General features: G+C 42.6%; 1 protein-coding gene and 2 long non-coding RNA genes across 6 annotated transcripts in view; 2 read left to right on the top strand and 1 right to left on the bottom strand.

Annotated features, from left to right (window-relative positions):
* LOC128117796 (uncharacterized) overlaps positions 1-20,619 on the bottom strand; it is an 84,902-nt gene extending 64,283 nt beyond the window's left edge. Inside the window, exons 1-2 of one of the 4 annotated variants that reach the window (XR_008220910.1) lie at positions 20,507-20,619; positions 7,061-8,464 (exon numbers count right to left, since the gene is read on the bottom strand). This is a non-coding gene — a long non-coding RNA (uncharacterized LOC128117796). Of the gene's footprint in view, positions 1-7,060; positions 8,672-20,506 lie in introns of those variants that run through there. The other 3 variants (XR_008220909.1, XR_008220911.1, XR_008220908.1) reach the window with 3 other exon arrangements.
* Positions 954-10,621, top strand: LOC128117797 (uncharacterized). The gene is made up of 3 exons (XR_008220912.1): positions 954-1,476; positions 9,350-9,451; positions 10,262-10,621. It is a non-coding gene; the product is annotated as an uncharacterized LOC128117797 (long non-coding RNA).
* Positions 19,964-24,448, top strand: part of Akain1 (A-kinase anchor inhibitor 1) — a 43,458-nt gene continuing 38,973 nt past the window's right edge. Inside the window, exon 1 of the mRNA XM_052750139.1 lies at positions 19,964-20,874. Coding sequence (XP_052606099.1) covers positions 20,859-20,874 — 16 coding nt within the window. The 5' untranslated portion in view covers positions 19,964-20,858. The remainder of the gene's footprint in view (positions 20,875-24,448) is intronic.

Raw genomic sequence — 24,448 nt, 5'->3', positions numbered from 1 at the left:
CCTGTGTGTGTTTGTATCTGTGTTGGGCAGTGTACCTGTGAATGCAGGTATCTTTGGAGGCCAGCTAGAGCTTAAATTACAGGTAGTTGTGAGCCTTCCTGTGGGTTCTGGGAACAGAACTCTGCATATTTGGTATATTGTAAATAACACACTCATGAGTAGTGGGCATATATACTTATTTTAGTACTCATTTCAATTATTTGGGGGCTGAAAAGAGTGAAATGGTTTGGTTTTATGAAAAGTTTATATTTAAGTTCTTGAAGAATCACCAAACTATTTTCCATATTCTGACAATCAATACACAAAGATTTCTTTATTTATTTACATTCTCTCTGACACTTGGTATTTTCCATTAAGAAAAGAAAACATTGTTTACTAGATTCTGCATCTAACAGAGCCCATCTTGCCTTTGATTTGTGTATTTGAGTGTTTTCCTGCATGTGTGTGTGTCCATCACTTGTGTGCCTGATGCTGCAGAGGTCACAAGAGTGCCCTGGACCCCCGGAACTGGAGTGGCAGATTGTTGTGAACTCTTACTTCGGAGCTGGGGTCTGAACCTGGTGCTCTGCAAGAGCAGTAAGTGCGCCTAAGTACCTGCCATGTCTCCATTCTCATCAACCCACTTTCCTGATGCCCTTTGCACAGATATTTAAACATTTGGTGTAAACTATTTTGTATTTTGTTGTTTCTGCATTAGCTGTCATAAACAGAATCCATTACCAATCTAACATCAGGAAAATTTACTCTTGTCTTGGTCTCTGGGAGTTACATTGTTTTGGTTCTTATTGTTAGATTGTTGGTCCATTTTGAGTTCTTTTTTTATGCATGATGTGAGGGAGGACTCCACCCTTACTCTTTTGCATGTCAACATCTGGTTTCCATTTTTTGCAAAGGATGTCATTCGTTGCCCCCCCCCCCCCGCCCCCCCCCCCCCCCCCCCCCCCAATGGATGATCCTGACACACTTGTCAAAATCAGCTGGCCACAGATGAAAGGATTTGCTTCTGGACACTTAATCCTACTTGGTTGATCTGTGTGTCTCCATGACAGAAATGAGCTGTTTTTGTTACTGTAACTTCTGAAATCAGGAAGTGTTATTTACTTTTTTAAAAAATATTGTTTGGGCTCTTTGGGGCCACTTAATTTTCTACATCACATTAAGGACAGACTTTTTGGTTTGTTCATAAAAGGCTATTGGACTTCTAATGGTTACTTCACTGAATCTGTAGGTAATCTTGAGCATCATTAAGTCTCAATCCAGAGCAATCTATTTTTAAGATCTTTAAATTCTTTCCATACTGTTCTATAGGTTTTAGTTTACGATGTATTTTTAAAATTTTTGTTATTTTGGATGTTGTAATGAATTTTCCACTTAATTTCTTTTTCAGATTGTTCATTGCTGGTGTATAAAAATACAACTGATGTTTTCCCTGTTGACCGTATGGCCTACATCTTTCCCAATTAACATAGTAGATTGGTAGGTGTGTGTGTGTGTGTGTGTGTGTGTGTGTGTGTGTGTGTGTGTGTGTGTGTGTGTACACGCAGTGTTACTTGGAAATTTACAATATGCCATCTGTAAATACAGATAGCTTTACCTCTTTTGTTGTTAATTTATATGACTTTTTATTTTTATTGCCTAAGTTCTCAGTCTAGAGCTTCCAGTACAGTGTTCACTAGAAATGGAAAAGGCATGATTTATTTCTGTTTTTTTCCGTGAATACTTTATTATTCCATCAGTAAATATGATAGTGTTGGCTTTTCATATAAGTCCTTTTTCATCCCAAAGAAATTTCCTTCCACTCCTAGGTTATTAAGAGTTCTTTTTAAAACCATGGAAAAGTTGAATTTTGTCAAATGTTTTTTTCTCTGTCAACTGAGAGGATCATGATTTCCCCTTCACTCTGTTAAAGTAGAATGTGGTACTGATTTGCATTGCAAAACCCTCTTGTATCTCTAGATAAACCCTCTTGTTCATGATGTATGTAATCATGGTGTGCAGCCGTTCATTGAATACTTTTATAATCCTTTTTTTTCTGTAAGATATTAAGGAAGGATCTAGAGAGTGGCTGAGCAGTCAAGAGTACTTGCTGGTCTTGCAGAGGACCCAAGTTCAGTTCCCAGTACCCATGTCATGTAGCTCACAGTGCTTATAACTCCAGCTCCAGGGAAGCTGAAGCTTGGCCTTTGTGGGCTTCTGTACTCATGCACATATGGACCCAGATAGACTCACAGATGCAGCACACATACATCACACACACAGTTGAAAATAACAAAGGTAAATCTGAACATATTTAGGAAGGTCTCAGTTTCATTTATGAGTTTAGCCATTTGCATATCCTCTACTTTTTCCTTTGTCTAGCCAAACTTTTTCAATCTTGATAATTTTTCCCCATAGGAACAAACATTTCTTTTCACTGATTCTATTTTTTAATGTTTTGTTTTACTTATCTCTTCCATGATGTTCTTTCCTTCTTATAGCACATACCTACTCCAACATTAATTGTTTTTCTAGTTACTTAACTATTAATTTGTACTCTTTTAACCTCATAGCCATACTTTAAAGCCCTAAACCCCAGTCTGACTCTGTTTGAAAAGAGGTTCGTTGGGTAGATAATTAAGGTTGACTGAGGTCATAGGGTAGGGCCCTACATGTAGGGTTGGTATCCTGATTAGGAGAGGAGATGCTGCAGGGCTCTCTTTGTCTGTGGACATGCACAGAGGGAAGGGCAAGTGAGCACACGGTGAGAAAGCCGCAGGACAGGAAGACACGCCGCCGCTTCAGACGCCAGCCCTAGTGGTCCCTGGTCTTGCAAAAAAATAACTTTCTGCTGTTTCTCACCCAGTCTGTAATGTTTTTGTCAGGGTAATGCTAGTACACAAATACAATGTGTGGATTTAGGTATGGAGATTTTTTTTTCTTTTGTAACATGGGCATTTTCTGTTCTACATCTTCCTCCAAGCACCATTTTGTTGCATCACACAAGGTTTAACACAGATACTGCCTTTTTTTAAAGTTCTGTTTCTGTGAAGAGACACCATGAACAAGGCAACTCCTACAGAGGAAAGCATTTACAGAGGAAAGGGGACTTGCTTGGCAGCATGCAAGCAGGCATGGTGCCGGAGAAGTTGCTGAGAGCTTCATCCAGATCTGCAGGTGGAGAGCAAGAGACTGGGCTTGGCATGGGCTTTTGAAACCTCAAAGCTCACTTCTAATGACTCACTTCCTTGAACAAGGCCACACCCACTCCAACAAAGCTATACCCACTCCCAACAAGGCCACGCCTCCTCCCAAACAGTTCATCAAATGAGGACTGAGGATGCAAATATATAAGCCTATGGGGCATTCTCATTCTCAAAATTAACAAATTTTTCATTCATTTTGAAAAAAAGGAAGGTGGGACTAACATTGTGTACTTAGGGCTTAGTTTGAAATTGACAATGGGAGGAGAGGACCTTGTCATCAGAGGCCTTAGTTTCCGAAAAGGAGGTAAAAATACTGAGAGTAAGGAAGGTGTTGGGGCTTCAGGCAGTTCCAGCAGTGAGAAAGCCACAAAGGAAATGCTGATAAGGGCATCTTTGAGGCTGGCCATCAGGACCATAACTAGACACTTCTTAGGTTACCTAGGAAAGAAAAGCCTTTCTATAATCCAATGAAATCACTCACTGAGGGAAAAGCTTTAGAGGTGTGTAGTAGTATGAATGTAATTGGTCCCCATAAGCTCATAGGGAATGGCACTATTAAGAGGGGTGACTTTGTTGGAGTGGATATGGCATTGTTGGAGGAAGTATGTCACTGTGGGAATGGACTTTGAGGTTTCCTATGCTCAACAAACCCCCCAATGTCAGAGACCATTTCCTGTTGCTTTCTGATCAAGATGTAGCCAATACGATGTCTGCCTGTATACCGCCACACTCCCTGCCATGGTGATAATGGACTGAACCTCTGAAACTATAAGCCACCAACTCAATTAAATGTTTTTCTTTATAAGAGTTACTGTGGTCATGGTGTCTCTTCACAGCAAGAGGTTACAGAGGAGAAGAATGTTAGTATGTGTTGGAATTCCTGGCCACTCCCCCAGCTACATGACCGAATATGCAGTTTAGTAGCCAAGCAACAGGCCTTACATCCTATGTAATCCATGTGCTGCGTGATTTCGTACTTTGCATGCAGCATGATCACTCAGTTTTTGCACATGCGTGGCATGGCTCCGTAAGCCCATATGTGCATGTGCAGGGGAATCCATAAGAAGCAGGACACAGACTCCTCCCCTTCCTCCTCCCTCCTGCACGTGTCTTTCACAGGTCTGGTCACATTCTCTTCTATCCCTCCCTTCTCCTAATAAAACTGATAGTGGGTTTTGTTGTGCCGCATGACTTTTCTTGCATGGTAACAGCGACGCTTAATGAATAACATTGCGCCGCAGCATTAAAACCTACAGTATGTTGCTTAGAGATTGTTCTTGTGATATTTTGGTGAAGAAAGTGGCTGCCTTTTGCCCTTGTTCAAAGAGTCTGTCTGAGGCTAAAGTGAAAAGTTTTGGATTAATTCAGTTGGCATCGGAAATCTCAAAACAGCCTAATATAGACTCTGTTGTGTGGTTATTAGTAGTAACTCTAATGATTTATAATAAAAAGGAGCAAGAAAATGTAAAATTTCAGAAGAAAAGTAATAGAGTTAAGTGCTGTGTTCAAGGAGATAAACAGATTAAGAAATGGAATAAAGGGAGTGGTGACCTCAGGGCAAGATCCCCCTAGCTAAATTCCAATTTATGGAAAGGAACTAAAGAAAAGTTTACAGCCAGGTGTGGTAGTACATGCCTTTAATCCCAGCACTCTGGAGGAAGAGGCAGGTGAATCTCTGAGTTTGAGGAAAGCATAGTCTACAGAGCAAGCTTCAGGATAGCCGAGCTTAAGCAGTGAAAGACAGAAAGCTGGTGAAGATGTAATTGAATGAGGAGGCCATGTTCCAGCCCCAGCAAACAGCAGAACTTGGCAGCTTCGACCACATGGTTCTAGCTTTAGAGCTAAGGATAGAAGAAAGAGGTTATGGAACCTGCCTCCATGGCTAAGGAAAGCTGCTGAGGCCAGGAATGTGTCAGGAGTGTCCTTGAATGGAGTCCTAGAGAGGCCATTGTGTAAAGTTGTGAAGGTGAAGCCTGGATTACCTTGGAGACACCAAGATGTGGGAGATGCCAGAGCTATGGGATACCTGCCAAGGAGAGCAGCTAACAGGGAGTGGAACCCGCCCAAGAGAAAGAAGTTGTTGCAGTCATCAAAGCTGAAAGGAGTTGGAGACCTGAAGAGCATTTTAACGTCAAACATGGAGATGCAGAGTTTGGAATTTGCTCAGCTGGTTTTTGGTCTTGTTTGGTCCAGTATTTCCTCACTATGCTCCCTTCCCTACATTTTGGAATGGTAATGTGTATCCTGTGACATTATATGTTGGAAGTATGTGATTTTTTTATTTTATAGGGGATTACAGTTAAGATATTGCATGAATCTCAGAGACTTTGAACTCTGGACTTTTAAACATTGTTGAGGCTGTGATAGACTATGGGGACTTTTGAAGTTGGACTAAATGCATTTTGCATTATGATATTGTTAGAAACTTATGGGGACCATGGAGTATAATGTGGCAGTTTGAATGTAATTGGCCCCCATAAACTCACAGCGAGTGGCACTATTAGGAGGTGTGGCTTTGTTGAAGTAGGTATGACCTTATTGGAGGAAGTGTGTCACTGTACAGGTGGGCTTTGAGGTTTCCTATGCTCAACATACTCCCCAGTGTCTGAGACCCATTTCCTGTTGCCTTCTGATCAAGATGTAGCTAACTCCATGTCTGCTTGCACACTCCCATGATCCCTGCCATGATAATCGTCTGAACCTCTGAAACTGTAGGCTGCCACCTCAATTAAATATTTTCCTGACCTGAGCTAATAGGAGCTCACAGACTCTAGACCAACAGCTAGGGATCCTGCATGGGACTGACCTAAGCCCTCTGCATGTGGATGACAGTTGTTGTGGCTTGTTCTGTTTGTGGGGCCCCTAGCAGTGGGATCAGGACCTGTCCTTGGCACATGAGCCAGCTTTCTGGAGCCTATTCCCCGTGGAGGAATTCCTCACTCAGCCTTGATGCAGGGGGAGGAGCTTGGTTCTACCTCAACACGATATGACATACTTTGTTGATTACCATGGGAGGCCTGCCCCTTTCTGAATGGTGGAGGAGTGGATAGAGGGATAGATGGGGGAGGGGGAGAGTGAAGGGGAAGAGAAGAGGGAGGGGAAACTGGTTGGTATGTAAAATAAGTGAGAAAAATTGAAAAAAAAAAAAAAGCTACCATGGTCACAATGTCTTTTCACAGCAGTAGAAACCACAAGACAAAGTGACATCATTAGGTGAGCAAATGCACACACACACACACACACACACACACACACACACACACACACACACATTGATATATGTATGTCATGAGTTAAGGTGTATGTATGTATGTAAGGGATGATGGGAGGGTTTTGGGAAAAGCCTGGAAGGTAGTTGAATGTTCTGTTTTGTTTCTCTTCAGAAATAACCGAGGCAGAATGAATGTGAGGTTTTGTTAAGAACTACAATCCTCCTTGGGTTGGGTGGGAGTCAAGAGACTCAACCTACAGTTCTTCTGCTACTGCCAGGTTCATGCTTAGGTTTCAGTTTTCCCCTCAAATCGCTCTTGATACATGATCAAAATTTCTTCCCTTTTCTAAAACCTCCATCTTGGCTTCCACATTGTAGGCAGGCTTGCAAATGACGAAACTGCACTTTTTCTGGTGTAGAACATGCTCTTGCAAATGCTACATGTCTGAAATGTAGTTTAGAATATTAGGTTCTGAGGGGACCCGTGAACTTGGTTCTTGTTGCCCATAGCTTTCAGACAATTAGGAGATAAGGCAAAGGAATCAGGCAGACATACATAGAACATTACTGTTATTATTGGTAAATCTACTATCAGAAAACATGGCTTAGAGCTGTGGATAAATTAGCTGTGTGGCACTGAATTCCAGAATGAGGCAGAATTACTCACCAGTTTTCAGAAGCACAGAAAATTGCTGGCCTTCTCACATCATCTCTGGGAACATTCCATAGAGGCCAGCAGAACAGAGCACAGACTTTATTATGGCAGCCTGCTCCCTACAGACAAAGAGGAGGGAATGGAACCATCTATTATCATGTTATCTTCAAAAGTTATTGATAAATAAGTTACTCCTTCTTAGGGAAAAATAAGGGGCAGAGGGAAGCCAGTGTAAACGATCCCACTGGCTGCTGCTGGTTAGAATTCCTGACTGGCTACTTAACGTTCTGATTTCTAAATATTGGAAAGCTTCAGGCCTCTTGTCCCTTACTCTTCCCCTTTGTTCTCCAGCCTCATGGCCCTCTGCTCTTCACTGTCCACCTCTACTTTTCTGTAGCAAACATCACTTTCTGTGAAAATAAATTCTTAGTAATTTTGTTTATTGTCCACATGTCATGTCTACACATATGAACTCCCAGCAATTAAGACAGCATGCACAAGCCCTCTGCAAACTCAAGCCAGAGCAAATCCTGCCCTGAAGACAGGAGGGGGCACGAAGCCCTATCTATAGGCAAGGAGAGACTGGCTGTTGAAAGCTTCAGGGAGAGGAAAAGCCAGTTTTCTTTAAGAGTTGTTCCTGTAAATGGAGAGATGGCTCAGCAGAGGATCCAGGTTCCATTCCCAGCACCCATGTGGCAGCTCACAACAATCTATAACTCCAGTTTAGGGGATCTAATGCCCTCTTCTGGCTTCCATGACACCAGGCAGGCCTATGGTACACAGACATATATGCAGGCAAAACACTTACACACATAGCATAAAAATTAAAAAAGAAAGTGTTGCCCTGGTAGTGTTGAGATGGTAGCTTGACCACACTCCAGTGCAAGGCCATACAGCGAAGAATATATGAGCAGCAGAAGTTGGACTTGATGGATAATGGGGAGGGCACCAAGTTGGGTGGGTAGGGAATGGGGGTTGATCTTCAAGTGTTAGGAGAGGGGTGAATATGATCAAAACATGTATGAAATTCTCAAGAAGTAATAATAAAAACAGAGTTCTGGGATGAAAGAAAGAATTGGTGAAACATGTCTTAACTCCCTGGAATCAAGAAAGGTGTAGTGTGCAGGTATATATATATATATATATATATATATATATATATATATATATATATATATATATAATGCAGAGGTGTAGTGTGCAGAGATGTCATACATAGAGGTGTAGTGTGCAGAATGTAGTATGCAGAGGTGTAGTACGTCACAGAATCAACATGCATCTTGGTACCCAGTATGGAGCTGGAACTGGCCTCACATGCATCTCAGTGCCGGGTTCCAAGCTGGAAATGGGTCTGAAAGGCTTCTTGAAGATGAGTGTTGCAGTGGTTTACATGTGATCTTCAGGCCATCACTGTTTCTGACATTACAGTAACAGTTTGGTTATAATACAGAATGTGCCGGGCGGTGGTGGCGCACGCCTTTAATCCCAGCACTCGGGAGGCAGAGCCAGGCGGATCTCTGTGAGTTCGAGGCCAGCCTGGGCTACCAAGTGAGTTCCAGGAAAGGCGCAAAGCTACACAGAGAAACCCTGTCTCGAAAAACCAAAAAAAAAAAAAAAAAAAAAACAGAATGTGCCATCTAATACATGTATTATGTATGTGTTACATTCATAATTCAGTAACTATTATTTTATTAAAACATAAATACATACCAGGTGGTGGTAGTTCACAGATTTAATCCCAGCACTCAGGAGGCAGAGGCAGGAGGATATCTGTGAGTTCAAGGCCAGCCTGGTCTACAGAACTAGGTCTAGGACAGCCAGGGCTGCACAGAGAAACCCTGTCTCAAAACACACACACACACACACACACACACACACACACACACACACACCCCAAAAATAAATAATACAAAAAACCAAAACAATACAATAACAACAAAACCCTAGAAAAACAAAAGCAACAACAACAAAAAAAACCCTAAAACCATAAATACAGTAGAATACTGATGATGTTTTAAGTTTTGTGTGTGTCGCTGCACAGCTAAACTCTCAAATCTTGGGACCAGTGTCAAATGTGTGATTTTCTGCAGAGTGCAAGTATCTGAAGAGATTTGTCTATGGAGTTGACTTCTGTATAGTTTTTGCCTGCAATTCTCCAATTTTTACCTACATAAATGTAAAAATCATTCCCATAAAATTGCATTTTTTACACTGTTATATGGCATTTAATCTTATTTGCCTTATAACTATTTATATGTCTTTTTTTGCTTTCTTTTCTTTTCCTTTTGGTTTTTGAGACAGAGTCTTACTGTGTGGTTGGCCTGGAACAAATTATGTAGATCAGGTTGGCCTTGAACTCGCAGAGATTGGACTACCTGTGCCTCCCAAGTGCTGGGATTAAAGGTATGTGCCACCATGCCCACTTGTCTCTCTTCTTCATTATCATAACTTACTTGAGGGTAGAGATCATATTATGGTATTTTTGTATCTCACATAGCAACTAGCCTCTGCCTTGCATATTAAAGTTATTAATCAAATGTTTCAAATGAATATTTAATGAGCAATAATCTTAAATGCCATTTACACATACCATTTTGAGGTAATTTCCCATTTATTTTCAATCATTTCTGTAAGGTGCAGAAGGTGCAGCTGTGTTCAGAGGAAAACACTACATAGTAGTATATTTTGCTTAAACCTAATCATTAAACTTGAATAACAACTGATAAATAATGATAATGATGAAGATGATGACGATGAAACAAAAAAATAGCTGTTTATAGAAAAGGACTGTGTTTTGTCAGTTGTTATATTACTTTTTCCCCAAACCCATGTGATGTTATTTTTTTCTCCATTTTCGAATTTCAGAAATGCAGGCTTAGCTCTATCCCTGCATTCTCTCAGTGAGATGCTCAAAGCCAGACCTGCTTTACTCAAAACCTCCCAGTCTCCTATGTAGCTTTCCTTTAGTTTGCAATATAAATTCAAATTTCATTTTTTCTATGCATGTCTACATTGTAATAAATGGAAATAATGCTATTATACTAAAGGTAAGTTAAAGTTCAGTTGACGGATATTGCTTTTATTAAACATAAAATCTCATAAGGAAAGCAATGAAATAGAAATGTATTTATAAAAGTAATATGAATTACTTAGGTTTGACATTTAAATGCTCGATGAAAACCTTATCTTTGGAATAAATTTTGTTTATTTTAGAGTAAACATCCACAGTGGCTAGAATGTTCTTGGATCCATAGCTTGTGAGGAAGAAGAAATAAATTCCAATGTAAGACAGTCTGGAATAAAAGCCACGGTGAATTGAGTGTGTACATGGGGAGCCTCTGGTCCTGCCCACAGCCCACCTGCAACATTCCTCCTAGAGTGCAGGCTTGGAATGTCCTCAGTTGTCAAAATATGGTTATAAAAACAAGCATTCACATCCAGACTCCACAATCTGAAACTGTTCAGGGCACTGACATGGTGTTACAAATGGAAAATTCATCACCTCAAGTGATCGATCAGTTCAGATAAGCTAACTGAAAATTGTATAAAATTACAATAAACTGTGTATAACTTATACATGAAACAATGGATTTTGTGTTTTGACTGGGGTTTGATCTAAAGATATCTTGTTAGGTGTATGGAGATACCCCCAAATCTGGAAAACAAAATCTTAAATATGAAACACCCCTGGTCCTAAGCATTTCTGATGAGAGATGCTGCCAACTTTATAGGAATGACTTTTATATTTATATAGTTTAAAATTCAAGAACTGCAGGTGCACACATGTATATGTGTGGGTATAAGACAAATATGTATATGGTAGAAACACTGCTGTATATTCACTGATCCCTTTATATAACCTCACTATTTTTGTGAATTTGTTTAAACATTTGTTTATTCAATAGTTATCTAGACTTTTTCATATTAGCTAAGGCAAATGAGGATTGCAAAAATGAGTAAGGCATAGCAAATAGAACCTTCCATGAGTGACTCAGGATTCAGTAATGGAGAAAGCAGAAAGCAGTAATCCAGTGTAGGTCAAACATCAATAAACAAGGACTCTTGCAAGACAGGGGAGGGCTACCTAATCCTATGTAGATCACAAAAGCTCTTTGAAGGAGGCTGGGTCAGGCCTGGAAGAATAGCAGGAATTAGCCAAGTGAAAAAGTGTGCATGAAGTATACTAGGCAAGATGAAGACATGGATATAAATGCCAGACTAGGAACATCAGGCTGTATAGAAACATTAGCATTGTAGGTATGTGAAGTGCCAGGCATGGCATGGTGATATATAAAGCTACCCAGTAGGCAGGAGACTGCTAAAACTTGTAGGATATTTCAAAAGTAAGTTTTTGTCAACTGGGCCCAGCAAGCAAGGGTAAGTCTCTGCAGATTGAAGGAAATGCCAAAGATCTGCATAGGGTAACCAGGAGACTCCAGGCATTTGATCTCAAGAGTGGTGCAAACAAAGGACTTCTCGTTTTTGTTATTAAAGCAAGAAAAACAGGTGGTGATGTTTACATTTAGCTTAAACAATTACAAGTACAGCAAGGGAATACACTTGATGTTATGTCTCATCATCTTTGGTCGTGTGAAAAGAGCCAAGAATATTCCTCCCAAGCCTTTGCCTTTCCCACAGGGATAATGTGGGCATGCCAAGGGCATTCCCTTCATCTTTGTTTTCAAGTGTATTGACTTATCATGGTTTATGCAATTCTTTCGAGAAGGACATGTTGTGTGATGGATATTCTGCTCTCTGCCACAGGCATAGTTCACAGCTTTCTTAGACAGGATCCCATGGATTTCATAGCTGTATGGCATTATCAGAAGTCTAATATTTCTGAAAGAGAGGTGACATAGCTACATGGTTTGTGTTGTATTGTCTACAGACAAATCTTGTCATCTGTGCTCAAGTGGGGTTTAGTAGGACCCTTCACCTGTGTTGTAAATACATTTTTATTGGAACACCATCATGACTATTAATTTCCACATTGTCTGTGAGGGCTTCTGTGGCAAGGTCAAGTGAGAATGCCACTAAATCAATGAGCCCTTAGTTGAGGAGGAAAGGTAAGAAAGGAATGAGGAAATTAAAAAGTCATTCTGCTAGCTATGATAAAAAACACTGAAGACAGCTTATGTTGGAGAGTATGTGGAGCAAGGGGAACACTCCACTGTTGGTGGGAATGCAAACTTGTACAGCCACTTTGGAAATCAGTATGGTTTCTCAGAAAATTGGGGATCAATCTACCTCAAGGCCCAGCTATACCACTCTTGGGCATATACCCAAAGAATGCTCAGTCATACCACAAGGACACACGCTCAACTATGTTCATAGCAGCATTATTTGTAATAGCCAGAACCTGGAAACAACCTAGATGCCCGTCAACTGAAGAATGGATAAAGAAAATGTGGCACATATACACAATGGAGTACTACTCGGCAGTAAAAGAACAATGATATCATGAAATTTGCAGGCAAATGGATGGAACTAGAAAATATCACCCTGAGTGAGGTAACCCAGACTCAGAAGGACAAACATGGTATGTACTCACTCATAAGTGGATTCTAGATGTAAAGCAAAGGATAACCAGACTACAATTCACAGCTCCAGAGAAGCTAGCTATCATGGAGGACCCTAAGAGGGACGCATGGATCACCCAGTGAAGGAGAAATAGATGAGATCTACCTGAGCAAACTGGGGGTAAGGGGGGTAATGGAGGGTAAGGGATGGGGGATGAGAGCATAAAGGAATGGGAGGCTTGAGCTGGAACAGGGACAGAGTGGGAGGGCAAGGAAAGAGATACCATGATAAATGAAGACATCATGGTAATAGGGAGAAACAGGGTGCTAGGGAAGTTCCCAGGAATCCACAAGGATGACCCTACCTTAGACTACTAGCAATAGTTAAGAGGGTACCTGAACTGACCTACTCTAGTGATCAGATGGCTGAATATCTTAACTGTTATCATAGAGCCTTCATCCAGTAACTGATGAAAACAGATGCAGAGATCCATGGCTGGGTGCCAGACCAAGCTCCAGGAGTCCAATTGATAAGAGAGAGGAGGGATTCTATGAGCAAGGGACATGGAAATTATGACGGGAAAATGTACAGAGACGACCAGCCAAACTAGTGGAAACACATGAACCAAAAGTGGTGGAGCTCCCATGGGACTGGACTAGGCCCTCTGGATAGGCAAGACAGTTGTTTAGCTTGAACTGTTTAGGGGGCCCTCAGGTAGTGGGATCAGGATCTGTACCTGGTGCATGAGCAGGCTTTTTGCAGCCCAGTGCCTATGGTGGGACATGTGCAGTCTTGGTGCAGCGGGGAGGGGCTTGGACCTGCCTCAACTGAATGTACCAGGCTCTGCTGATGCCCCTTGGGAGACTTTGCCTTGGAGGAGGTGGGAACAGGGGTGGGAATGGGGGGGGTTGGGAGGGGAGGCTTGGGGGCAGGAGGAGGGAGGAGAGGTGGATCTGTGGTTGGTATGTAAAATGAATAGAAGATTTCTTAATAAATAATAAAAATAATAAATAAATAAATAAAAGTCATTCTGCACTGGATGTAAGGAGGTCAAAACTCCAGCTCCCTAAGGACAAAGAAGAAAGCTAACAGGGCTAGATGAGGGACTTTGTGTTCAAAGTTTGATATGTTCAGTTTTAGATTGGATAACAAGATCTTGACAGTGGCCTGTGCATCACTGCTGAACAGGCAGAGACAAGAAAACTCATTAGAGTGAAGCGCTGAGCTGCTGAGTCATCCTGGATGACCAGTGGACGCAGAGGCAGAGGAAGGCAGCCTTTCCCATAGCACCCTCAGTACCTACCCGATCCCAGTTACACAGCAGTCAGTCAACCCACAATGAATGACTATGACAAATTCTATGCTCATTTCTTTGCCTGGATTTACCTTATTTAACTCTCATAATTGTGTGGTGTGTTGGTTATTGTTTTTATTTGAAAGGCAAGCATACTGAGGAACAGAAAGATTAAATACCTTTGTAAAGGTTATATAGGCAGTCTGTGGTAAAGCCAGAATTTAAATACAAGTAAAAGTTGGAGGCGGGGCACAAGGCTAAGTATGATTGATAAAACCACTTGCTCTCCTGTATCTTACATAGCATCTCCTGCACAAAGTGCAAAGACAGTGGCGTGGACCTCTAGCCATCCATATGACACATGGAACATCATGTGACCGAGGAACATGGCTGAGGAAACCACTCTCTGGTGGACACTGTTATGTGGGAGCAAAACCATTTTCTCCATCATTTTGGAAACTTAACGCATTATGGGCTATTATTTGGACCCAATGAAATAGAGGGTTCCCTTGATAACGAAATATTCCAATGTTGCCTTATATGCTGGTTAGTTTTTTTGTTGTTGTTGTTGCTTTGATACAAAGTAAGGTCATCTGGGATAAGAAAACCTCAATTAAGAAAATGCGTCCATCAGATTAGTCTGTCAGCAAGTCTGCGGGGAAATTTTCTTGATCAGTGTTTGATATAAGAGGAACCAGCTGGTCTCAGTGTTCTCCCCGCCCCCCACCACCACCTCCTTGGCTACATAGTCAGTTCAAGGCCAGCCTGGAATACCTGTGATATTCAGTCTCGGCACAGAAGCCAACACAAAACAAAATCCTGCCGGGCAGTGGTGGCACACGCCTTTAATCCCAGCACTTGGGGGGCAGAGGCAGGTGGATCTCTGTGAGTTTGAAGCCAGCCTGGTCTACAGAGCGAGATCCAGGAAAGACTCCAAAACTACACAGAGAAACCCTGTCTTGAAACAACAACAACAAATCCCCTAAAAGCACTGGGTGTGGTAGCACACTCCTTTAATCCCAACACTCAGGAGACAGAGTGGAACTCTGTGAGTTTGAAGCCAGTCTGGTCTACAAGTCAGCTCCAGGCTATACCAGGCTACATAGTGAGAGCCTGTCTCAAGAAACAAACATAAAGTCCAAGAAAAGAAAAAGATCGTCATTTTACTTTGCCCCATTTTCTCCTTTTGTTTAAAAACAGTGTTTCTTGCATTTGTTGCTTTCATCTTGTCTCTTCCTTGCTTTTCTATTCTTTTCTCTTTATCTCCCTCCATTTCCCTTTGATATCTTCTCCGCTGTCCTTTTGAAAATGACTGATGGGAGAAACTATTTATAAATAGATTCATAGGCTCAGAATTTACTGAAAAAAATTTATAAGGCCAACTCAGTTTTTGAAGAGTTGAATGTTGTGAGTTGGGAGCTTCATGCTGCTCCTTAAGAGCTAATCAAGTGACTTGGAATCTGAATATTGTTTTCATTTCTTCTTCCACTTATGCCGTCCATGCTATCTCATCTTCCACCCGTGTTATGTCATCTTCCACCCATGTCATCCATGCTATCTCACTTTTCAGGAAGGCCATCCATGCTGTCTCATCTTCCACCCATGTTATCTCATCCTCCACCCATGCCATCCATGCTATCTAGTAGAATCACACTTTTACTTGACAACTTGGGAGTACTTCACCTACAGAAATGAATATGGACACATAGGTCACTGATGGGGGAAAGGGTTTCCAATGGAGTTGATGTTCTCCGGGAAGTTACTCATTTTCCAAGAGCACAATGTAACATTTTAACTGTCCCAATATAATTTCTCCAATATGGAGGTTTTGCTGTTGTCCCCCTTCCAGAAAATATGGCTATTTCACATTTTAAAGTGTCCCACAGGACTCATACACTGCCTCATAAATGTAAGCCTGCAAAGGCATTGCCCTGTGCTCCTCAAGCCTGAAAAATGCCTTACTATTTCCTACTTTTCCATAGTAACATCATCATGTCAGTATTTTCCTTTATTCCATCTTCTATCCTCCCCTTTACGGTCCACTGACAACTGTCTTTCTTCTTGTTGTGTGTTTTTATGTTAGTTTTCTTGTCTTTACAGACCAGAATGGACAATTAGTTTTCTGTGCCGCCTTCATTCAGTTTTTATTTCTGCGTCTCAGTATCACACACTCATTCCCTTTCATTACACTGTTCATCACTCCCTGTCCTTCCTTAGGGCCAGCTCAACAGCTTCAAGTGGCTTTTAGGAGAGGAGGAACTTTGTTCATTTCCAGCATTTTATTTCTATAATCATTTCAAAATGTATATGCTCAGACATTTTGGAAAGAATTATGGTTTAATTTCTCATAATGAAAATGCCTCTTTTCAATCTACTTCAACAGTTCCCAGAGGTGAAAAATTATTTTAAAGTCTAGTTGATTGGATAATGTATTTAAAATGAGTATTGAGTGAGAAGAATCAGGGTTTGTCTGGAACCACATTGCTCCACATACACTGGGGGCCTAAGTGAGCTCCACAAAGGGCTTGCAGAATTGTCTACTTGCTATAGCTCTAATACAGAGTAGAAAAACATGGTAAAGGAAGGCTTGGATAAGCCCAAGAGGTACAGCTCTAAGTTGCCTGTAGTGGATTTTATTTTCAGAATATATTACTTAGCATTTGTGTACCACAAGAATTCTTCTTACCTTATGATGTTTCCATGTGCATTATAAGCCCAAAATTCTCCCATATCCCCAATAGCTTTGGTGAGGTGATCATTTTCTACATGTGCTTTCTAAGCCATTCAGAGCCTTGACAAGCACCCCTCAACAGCAGAGTGCCCCATTTGACAGGCTCAGTTCTGGAATTGGAAGTTGGGCATCTATTATTGCTTGTTTACTGTCTTACTGTTTATTGCTGCTTCCATTACTGAGCTGAACTGACTGTGAAGGCAGAGTGTGGTAGACAGTAGCAATGGCTCCCTCACTGGTAGAATGGCTGTTTGAATTTCAAAACTGTTTGAGTAGAGTGAGCTGTCATGCATGGAGATGTTCTGAGACAGAAGAAAACACACCAAGAGCCGGGCAGTGGTAGTGCACGCCTTTAATCCCAGCACTCGGGAGGCAGAGGCAGGTGGATCTCTGTGAGTTCGAGACCAGCCTGGGCTACAGAATGAGTTCCAGGAAAAACTTCAAAGCTACACAGAGAAACCCTGTCTCAAACAAAACAAACAAACAAACAAACAAAAAACACCAAGAACTAAAACTTCAGTTGTGGGATAAAATCTGGGCAAATGATGTGTCAAGGAATCTGGCCCATATTATGGTAGAATAAAAGGAAACAACCATCTTCTTATTAGGTATTCAGTTACTAAATATATCATTTATATCAAGATGTAAAAATATTAAAATCTAGCCGGGCGGTGGTGGCGCACGCCTTTAATCCCAGCACTCGGGAGGCAGAGGCAGGCGGATCTCTGTGAGTTCGAGGCCAGCCTGGTCTACAAAGCGAGTTCCAGGAAAGGCGCAAAGCTACACAGAGAGACCCTGTCTCGAAAAACCAAAAAAAAAAAAAAAAATTAAAATCTAGATGCTATCAGAATATTGAAATTAAATCTTATTGAAATATTGAATAATTCTGGTCATGGAACAAATTTGAGATAATGTTGAGTGAAATGCACAAATGAAACCTTTGAAAGAAACTAAATCATCATTGAAGTGACTTGGGTGTATAAGGAACAATATTAATTGTCGTGACTAAAATATATACAGGAGCTGGCATTATACCTTGGCAGTAGATCCCCGGCTGGCAATATGTGAGGTCCTGGAATCATCCTCAGTAGAAGTAAAATTTGAAAACACACACCCCCAATTAGACTGAAAAAAAAAATACTGTCCTCTGGCTCAGTAACAGTGTGGTGTTTGGTGGTGTGTGTCGGGGGAAGGGGTAAGGAAGAGATGATTCAGGAAAGGACAGAGTCTGTAATTCTTATTGAGGAAGGGGGCTGAGAATTTGTGTTTAGCATTGATCTGTTCATGTTTCTGTTAGACCATATTCCATCTATTGCCACTTTAGGCTCATGAAAAAGTTGGAGAACCCATGGGTCCATCTTTAATCATGTTTCTATTTATTTATTTATTTATCTATCTATCTATCTATCTATCTATCTATCTATCTATCTATTTATTTATTTATCTATTTTGATTTAAATTATACTACTATTTTTGGCTACTATCTATCCTAGCATTCTGTGGGACTTTGTCTAGGTTTCTTTTCTGTTTAATGCTTATAAAGGTAAGTTATTGGTTTGGGGGAGGTATAATAACTTTTAAAAAAAATGCTGATATGTCTGCTGTCTGGCTACTAAAGGATAGTATAAGGCCCTGCAGAATGGACATTACCTGAAACTGGTTAGAAATGAAGTATCTCAGGATCTACTGTAGCCTACTGACTCACAGCCTACAGTTTAACATGGTCCCCGTGGGATACATCGGCACATTAATATCCATGAGGCACTGATCTACTAATTTGTTTTCCCATAGAGCATAACATTCTCCCAGGGTGTCAGTGATTTCTGGAATAAGTTTAAATGGGTCATGCTTTCTTCTTCTTCTTCTTCTTCTTCTTCTTCTTCTTCTTCTTCTTCTTCTTCTTCTTCTTCTTCCTCTTCTTCTTCTTCCTCTCTCTCTCTCTCTCTCTCTCTCTCTCTCTCTCTCTCTCTCTCTCTCTCTTCCTTCCTTCCTTTCTTTCTTTCTTTGACATGGAATCACTATGTAGCTCTGGCTGTCCTGGAACTCACAGAGGTCTGCCTGACTCTGCCTCCAGAGTGCTTGGATTAAAGGCATGCACCACCACAGCTGGCCCCCTTACTTTTTCTTAACTCACTCACAATCCATATTTCAGAGATTGTTCACAGCAAGGCTGCCAGATGCCTCAGTCCTTATAGTACAGATGAGATGAGACAAGTCAGTTGATGTATCCAAGGTTATACAATGAATAAATGGTGAAGGTGTCGTAGCTAAGTTTGGATCTGATTGACTCTTAAACATTTTTTAAGTGTTCTTACACTATATTTTTTTTCTTGAATCTAGCCATGGATATTTATTTATGCTTTAGGAGAATAAGAGGCATTAGAAATAAAGTTGTAAAAAATAAAGGTGGTAAAGGAGTGTCTAAAGATAGTTGGCCCGGCTGGGCGGTGGTGGTGCACGCCTTTAATCCCAGCATTCGGGAGGCAGAGCCAGGCGAATCTCTGTGAGTTCGAGGCCAGCCTGGTCTACAAAGCGAGTTCCAGGAAAGGCTCCAAGCTACACAGAGAAACCCTGTCTCGAAAAACCAAAAAACAAAAACAAAAACAAAAAACCAAACAAACAAACCCAGAAAAAGACAGTTGGCCTGTCATTCAAACATATCTTAAATAGTGCATCATGAATCCCATGGTGCTGAAACAAGAGAGGTCGAGAATCTTTGGCCCCGGAGGTTTGAGTGTAACTTTGGGATATGAGAAGACTCTATCCCTTCGTGCGTATCATTTATCTTGCCCATCAGCTGACTTGCATCTTGAGACAGTCCCCATCTGTTTCACCTTGTGTGACACCAGGTGCTAAGAGCAGTTCTGATTGTATTACAGTGAAGCTGCCCATATGCCTCCCCGAAAACTGTAGTTCAAGAGCTGTGAAACTATTTGTATTTTCAACCTATTGTGGCTTTGAACAAACCCAATGCCAGCCTGGCTGTTTGAATGCTTATATCTGCCAAAACAGAGCAGAGCTCATGGCCTCCAATCAAATTGTTAATATTGTGTTTTCAGAATACCTAGACTGTTTCAGGGGAAAGATGAAGAATGCCCAAAGAACTACAGAGAATGCTCTACTGCCTTTGTTCTTGGGCAACCTCATTCAACTGCAGAAATGGAGGATAAAAGCCAAGGCAAGTGGATCCTTATGCGGTTTTGACTCTGGCATCAGAACCAACATGCACCTGTTGCAAGCTAGTGTCATCTAATGTGGTTTGCCCACATTGCACAAACATAATTTGGAGAATAGATATCTTCAAGAGAGCAATGGATTAGGAGCCTGCAGTGATCATCCAGCAGGTCCTGGTGTCTTTAGGGTAGAGTCAGGTGTGACGAAGGGGAGCAGATACCCACTGAGCCAGGTTTGGGAAAGCTTTGGGGTTTGTCCTCAATCTCAGGAATATGTTGGCTCTGCATAGTTTGAGTTTGTCCGAGACCTGTCTCATCTGGACTTTCCTTTGCCCTGGCTAACGCCATTTCCTCCGAGGCTATGACCTTGAGAACCTGCAATTATGGGAGTCGACCTAGCTGTCACGAGGGAGCAGGGCTCTTTAGCGGCGCCCTCCTCATGCACTCCACAGTCAAGCTGGTTTTCTCCTTAAGCTCTCTTGTTTACATTTGGAGAGGCCTGGGACAGTCAGAGAAATTGTGAACACGAAAGATGGGTTAACTTGGCGGTCCCTTCTTCTGTTCAGAGCCAGTTAGACTCTGAGAACTCAGACTTAGTTAGCCTCTGGAGTAAACTCCAGTGCGATGTGGGGGAAAGGTACAAACTCATCCTAAATGTCAGCCCGGCATCCCTGGGGGTGAGTGACAGCAAGTAATTAGAAGCAATTAGTCGTGTCCCTGCCGGGAAACCGGGCAATTACCTTTCTCTCTGACTTCCCCTTCCGTCCTTCCTGCTCGGATGGAAGCGATAGAAGCGCCCTGCTCCCTCAGCGGCAGAACGCCGAGCTGGCGCGGGGACCAAGGATGAGCTGAGCCGGCTTGGGTCTCCTCCTCCCGCCGGCGCAGCGGTGCATTGTGGAGGCAGCGCGCGCCCAGCGCCGAAACCACAGCCCGGGACCGCGCGCGGGGAGCTGTCCGAGGTGCTGACCGTCCCGCCCGCTGCCCGCGCGCCCGCCTGCTCCGCTCCGCGCGCGGATCCCCATCTCCCGGCGGCTCCCGCCTTCTGGCTCGCCCACTTCTCTGAACCCAGGGGCGTAGCGGCTGAAGGAAGTCATGGTATTCGCTCCAGGTACTCTTGCACCTTCTTTTCCCGCAGACGTCTAGGCGGGGAGCGGGGCGAGAGGGAGGCGAGCGCCCAGGGAGGAAAGGCCTTTCAGACGGCAAGGTCCATCTGCGCGCTTCGGAGTTGCAATGGCCAGGAGCTGGAGAGCGCCGGGTCGCCCTCTCCCCTCACCTGCCCCATCTGTTCCCCGTCAACCAGCCCCCTCCCCGAGCCTTTCCTCCTCACCGTCCCGCCTGAATCCCCGCACCCCGAGTGAGCACCGGCACCTTGGCCAGTGGCCCCCTCGCCAGCAGCACCGGACCTGCGCGGGGGTGCGGCGGCGAGTGGGGCGAAGGGTACTCGGTTTGGGGCTCTTTCGGTGGGAGTCTCTGTCGCTGCTTCTCCACCCCGTCCTCAGAAGTGGCAAAGTGACCTGCTTCTTCCGGGGCCTCCCGGGAAGGAGGTCGAAACCAGGGGAGCGGGGCGAGGGGCAGAGGAGCGCTAGCCCGAAGGAAGGATTTCGATTTGAAACTCTGTCCGGACTGCAGCAGGAGGCGGTTACTGCGGCGCCGCGGACTCTTGCAGTGTCTTTGGGGGGCAGGTGGCGAAGGACCTCGGTCCTTTCGCTGCTGTTAGAGGCTACAAGTTGACGAAGCGTCAGATGTATCTGAGGTTGGTGGGTTTATGTGTGTGTGTGTGTGTGTGTGTGTGTGTGTGTGTGTGTGTGTGTGTGTGTGTGTGTGTGTGGTGGAGCAGAATGAGGGATCGAAGCGAAAGCTGAAACCTGGACCGGGGTCAGAGTTGACATTTCTAGATCTAAAGTTCGTTCGTCTGTCTGTCTGTCTCTATTTTTATCTTTCCCTTTTCTAACCTTCTCTCGTCTCCCCTCCCCTTCCCCGGCCCTCCTCTCCCCTTCTTCTTCATTATTTATTTATTTTATTTTTAAGGCTTTTTTTTTTTTTTTTTTTTTTTTTATTTAAGGGAGGTGGACAACAGGCAGCAGGGAACACACAGGAGTTAGCTTTGTTCGGTGTCTTTAATTTGAGAAACAGGCTTGGCTATGTCCTGGCTAGAGAACCAGACACTGGAGAGGGAAAATAAAGCATTTCTAAAAGAAAAAGATTGGATCCAGCTTTAAAAAATGATCGCTGAAATGAAGGAAGAGGAAGTTGTCCATCTGTCAGTGACCCTCCCCATATCCCCTAAAAGCTAGCTCAAGAGACAGGATCGAGCTTCTGTCAGCTCCAAGTTGCCACAGGTAGTGATGTTTAGATAGTATCAATTCTCAACCTGTGGGTCACGACCCCATTGTGGGTCACACGACCCTTTCACAGGGGTCACATATTAGATATCCTGCGTATCATATATTTACATTACTATTTATAATAGCAAAATTACAGTTATGAAGTAGCAATGAAAATAATTTTATGGTTGGGGGTCACCACAACATGAACTGTATTAAAGGGTCACTGCATTTAAGAAGGTTGAGAACCACTGCCTTAGAGGAATGCCCAAGAATCCTTCTCCTTCCCAAAGCAGATTGACTCAAGGGAAGTGCAGTGGAGGTCCAGTATGTGGTGGAGAGCCAGCCAGCCCAGGGTCAGTGAATTGGAAAGCAGCATGTCTTTCCAATCCAACCTCAGAAAACACTTAGCAGCTTCCTTGCTGGCATCTCACCCTGACTTCAGTCACCCTGCGAAGTGAGCAGTATCGCCCCCACTTTACCACTTCCATGGAGGCTGATTCCAGACAGTCTTGCCAGGCTGAGCTGGGGTTGTTTGGCTTCAGCCTCTGCCTATTTCGCCAAGTCTTTGAAGTCCTCCTGGCACATCCCCCACCTACAGAGGTGGAGGTGGAGGTGTCTAGTGCTATGGTTGTAGGGGGATTTTATCCAGACATTTTCCCTACAAATGAAGGGGTGGAGGGCAGGGTAATCAATGATAGACTTTTCTGGAGGGGCAGTCTGGGTCCGAGCAACTCACAATTTGAACCGGAGTTGCCTTCCCATTGAACTTTAAAGTCTGTAGTTCCTGTTTATCTCTGTGGAGGAAATAGCGATGATTCATATCTGCCAAGACATTTTCAGAAACTGACCTGAATAGGACAGGTACAGAAACCTGTGATATGTTTCTTTTGTCTCCCTTTCTCCCAATTTTGAGGTTTTCTTAAAAATGATAAGCACCCACCATCGTGTTTACTGCCCCTGTGTTTTCAAACCCCTGTGGTTACATCATTCTGAAAGAAATCCAGAAGAGTGATTTTTTAAAACTCCATTAAAATTTCACTATTGTATTCTCATTTTGGTCTATTAGCCTTTCAAATCACTATAAACTGGGACTCTACACTTTTTTTTCCCCCCTAAGTTAAGGGGAATGCTTTCCCATCACATTCCTCCAAGTTAACCTAACACGCAAAGGAGACTCATGGACTAAGACGACTCAAAAATTAACAACCAGCTAATCATAAAATTGGGCCAGTGTGTCTAGTGTTCTTCCTGGGTTTTCACAGAAGTCAATGGCGCCATGGGTTCTAGCTCGGGCCTTGTTTCTGCAGGTTGACCTGTGTTTCCATGGTTCTCTGCTCACCTCAGAGGCAAAGGTGAAGAGCAGAGCCACTTGCAGTCTAGAAATGTAGTGGAATGGGGAAACACCAGAATGAGGCTTTAGATAGCCTTAATTAGAAGTTATTCTTGCCATTTGCTATAAAACACACATGCATTTTCATGTCTTGGTGTCCATGCACTGGGAGAAATAAGGCTTTGGTTGGGCAAGAGCCTTGAGTCGTTTTTCTCAGCTTGACTAGAACAGAAAAATAAAACCCACATCGTTCCTTTCTCTTACACGATTTACAGACATTGCAACTTAACAAGGATTTTAATTTTGTGCAAACTAATTTTGAAATTCTCCAAGGTAAGGGGTATGGCTACTAATTTTTTTTAAAGGATTTGCGTCTGAAGCCAATTTACTCATTTTTTGTACCTTGTATGGCAATTTCACAAAGTTAGGAATTGAATGAGGAACAAGGCCTGTCGATTTCTCTGCTAGGACTGACAGTATACAGATTACAGCCAAATTAGGTCACATGGGAAAAACAAAGCCTTGTGATTCTTTTCCCCATTCATCCTGTTACTGTCTCTTCGAACTGAAGGTAAAGTATTTCCAAAGCAATGTGAAAAGCTTCACAAGTGTGAATGACCAGGCCCAAAGGAAGATGCTGATAAACCAACATAGAGACATACTTTGATTTCCATTTGTAGTGTAATTGACCCACATCACCTGTCTGTGAGCATAGCAATAGCTACCGTTTAGGAGGTGAAAAAGTACTGTATGATATCTGGACTTCCCATGTGGTATCTCAAGAGTTTGGAATGGGGGTATCTGTAGGTGGATTTTTCTGTCCTGCCTGCCAGCTCCCAAATAACCACGTGGAGACTTCTTATTAATTATGAAAGCTTGGCTGATAGTTTAGGCTTGTTTTTTTAACTAGTTCTTATAACTTAAATTAACCCATATCTTTTCATCTACATCCTTTTACATGGCTCAGTTACCTTTACTTTGTAAAGCCTATTCTGTTTCCTCTCCATTTCACTTGTGACTCTGCC

This window comes from Peromyscus californicus, unplaced genomic scaffold (genome assembly GCF_007827085.1).
Source record: "Peromyscus californicus insignis strain IS unplaced genomic scaffold, ASM782708v3 Scaffold_21__1_contigs__length_65335640, whole genome shotgun sequence".
Classification (NCBI taxonomy): domain Eukaryota; kingdom Metazoa; phylum Chordata; class Mammalia; order Rodentia; family Cricetidae; genus Peromyscus; species Peromyscus californicus.
Note: the sequence above shows the minus strand (reverse complement) of the source record. Positions and strands in the feature narration are given on the sequence as shown.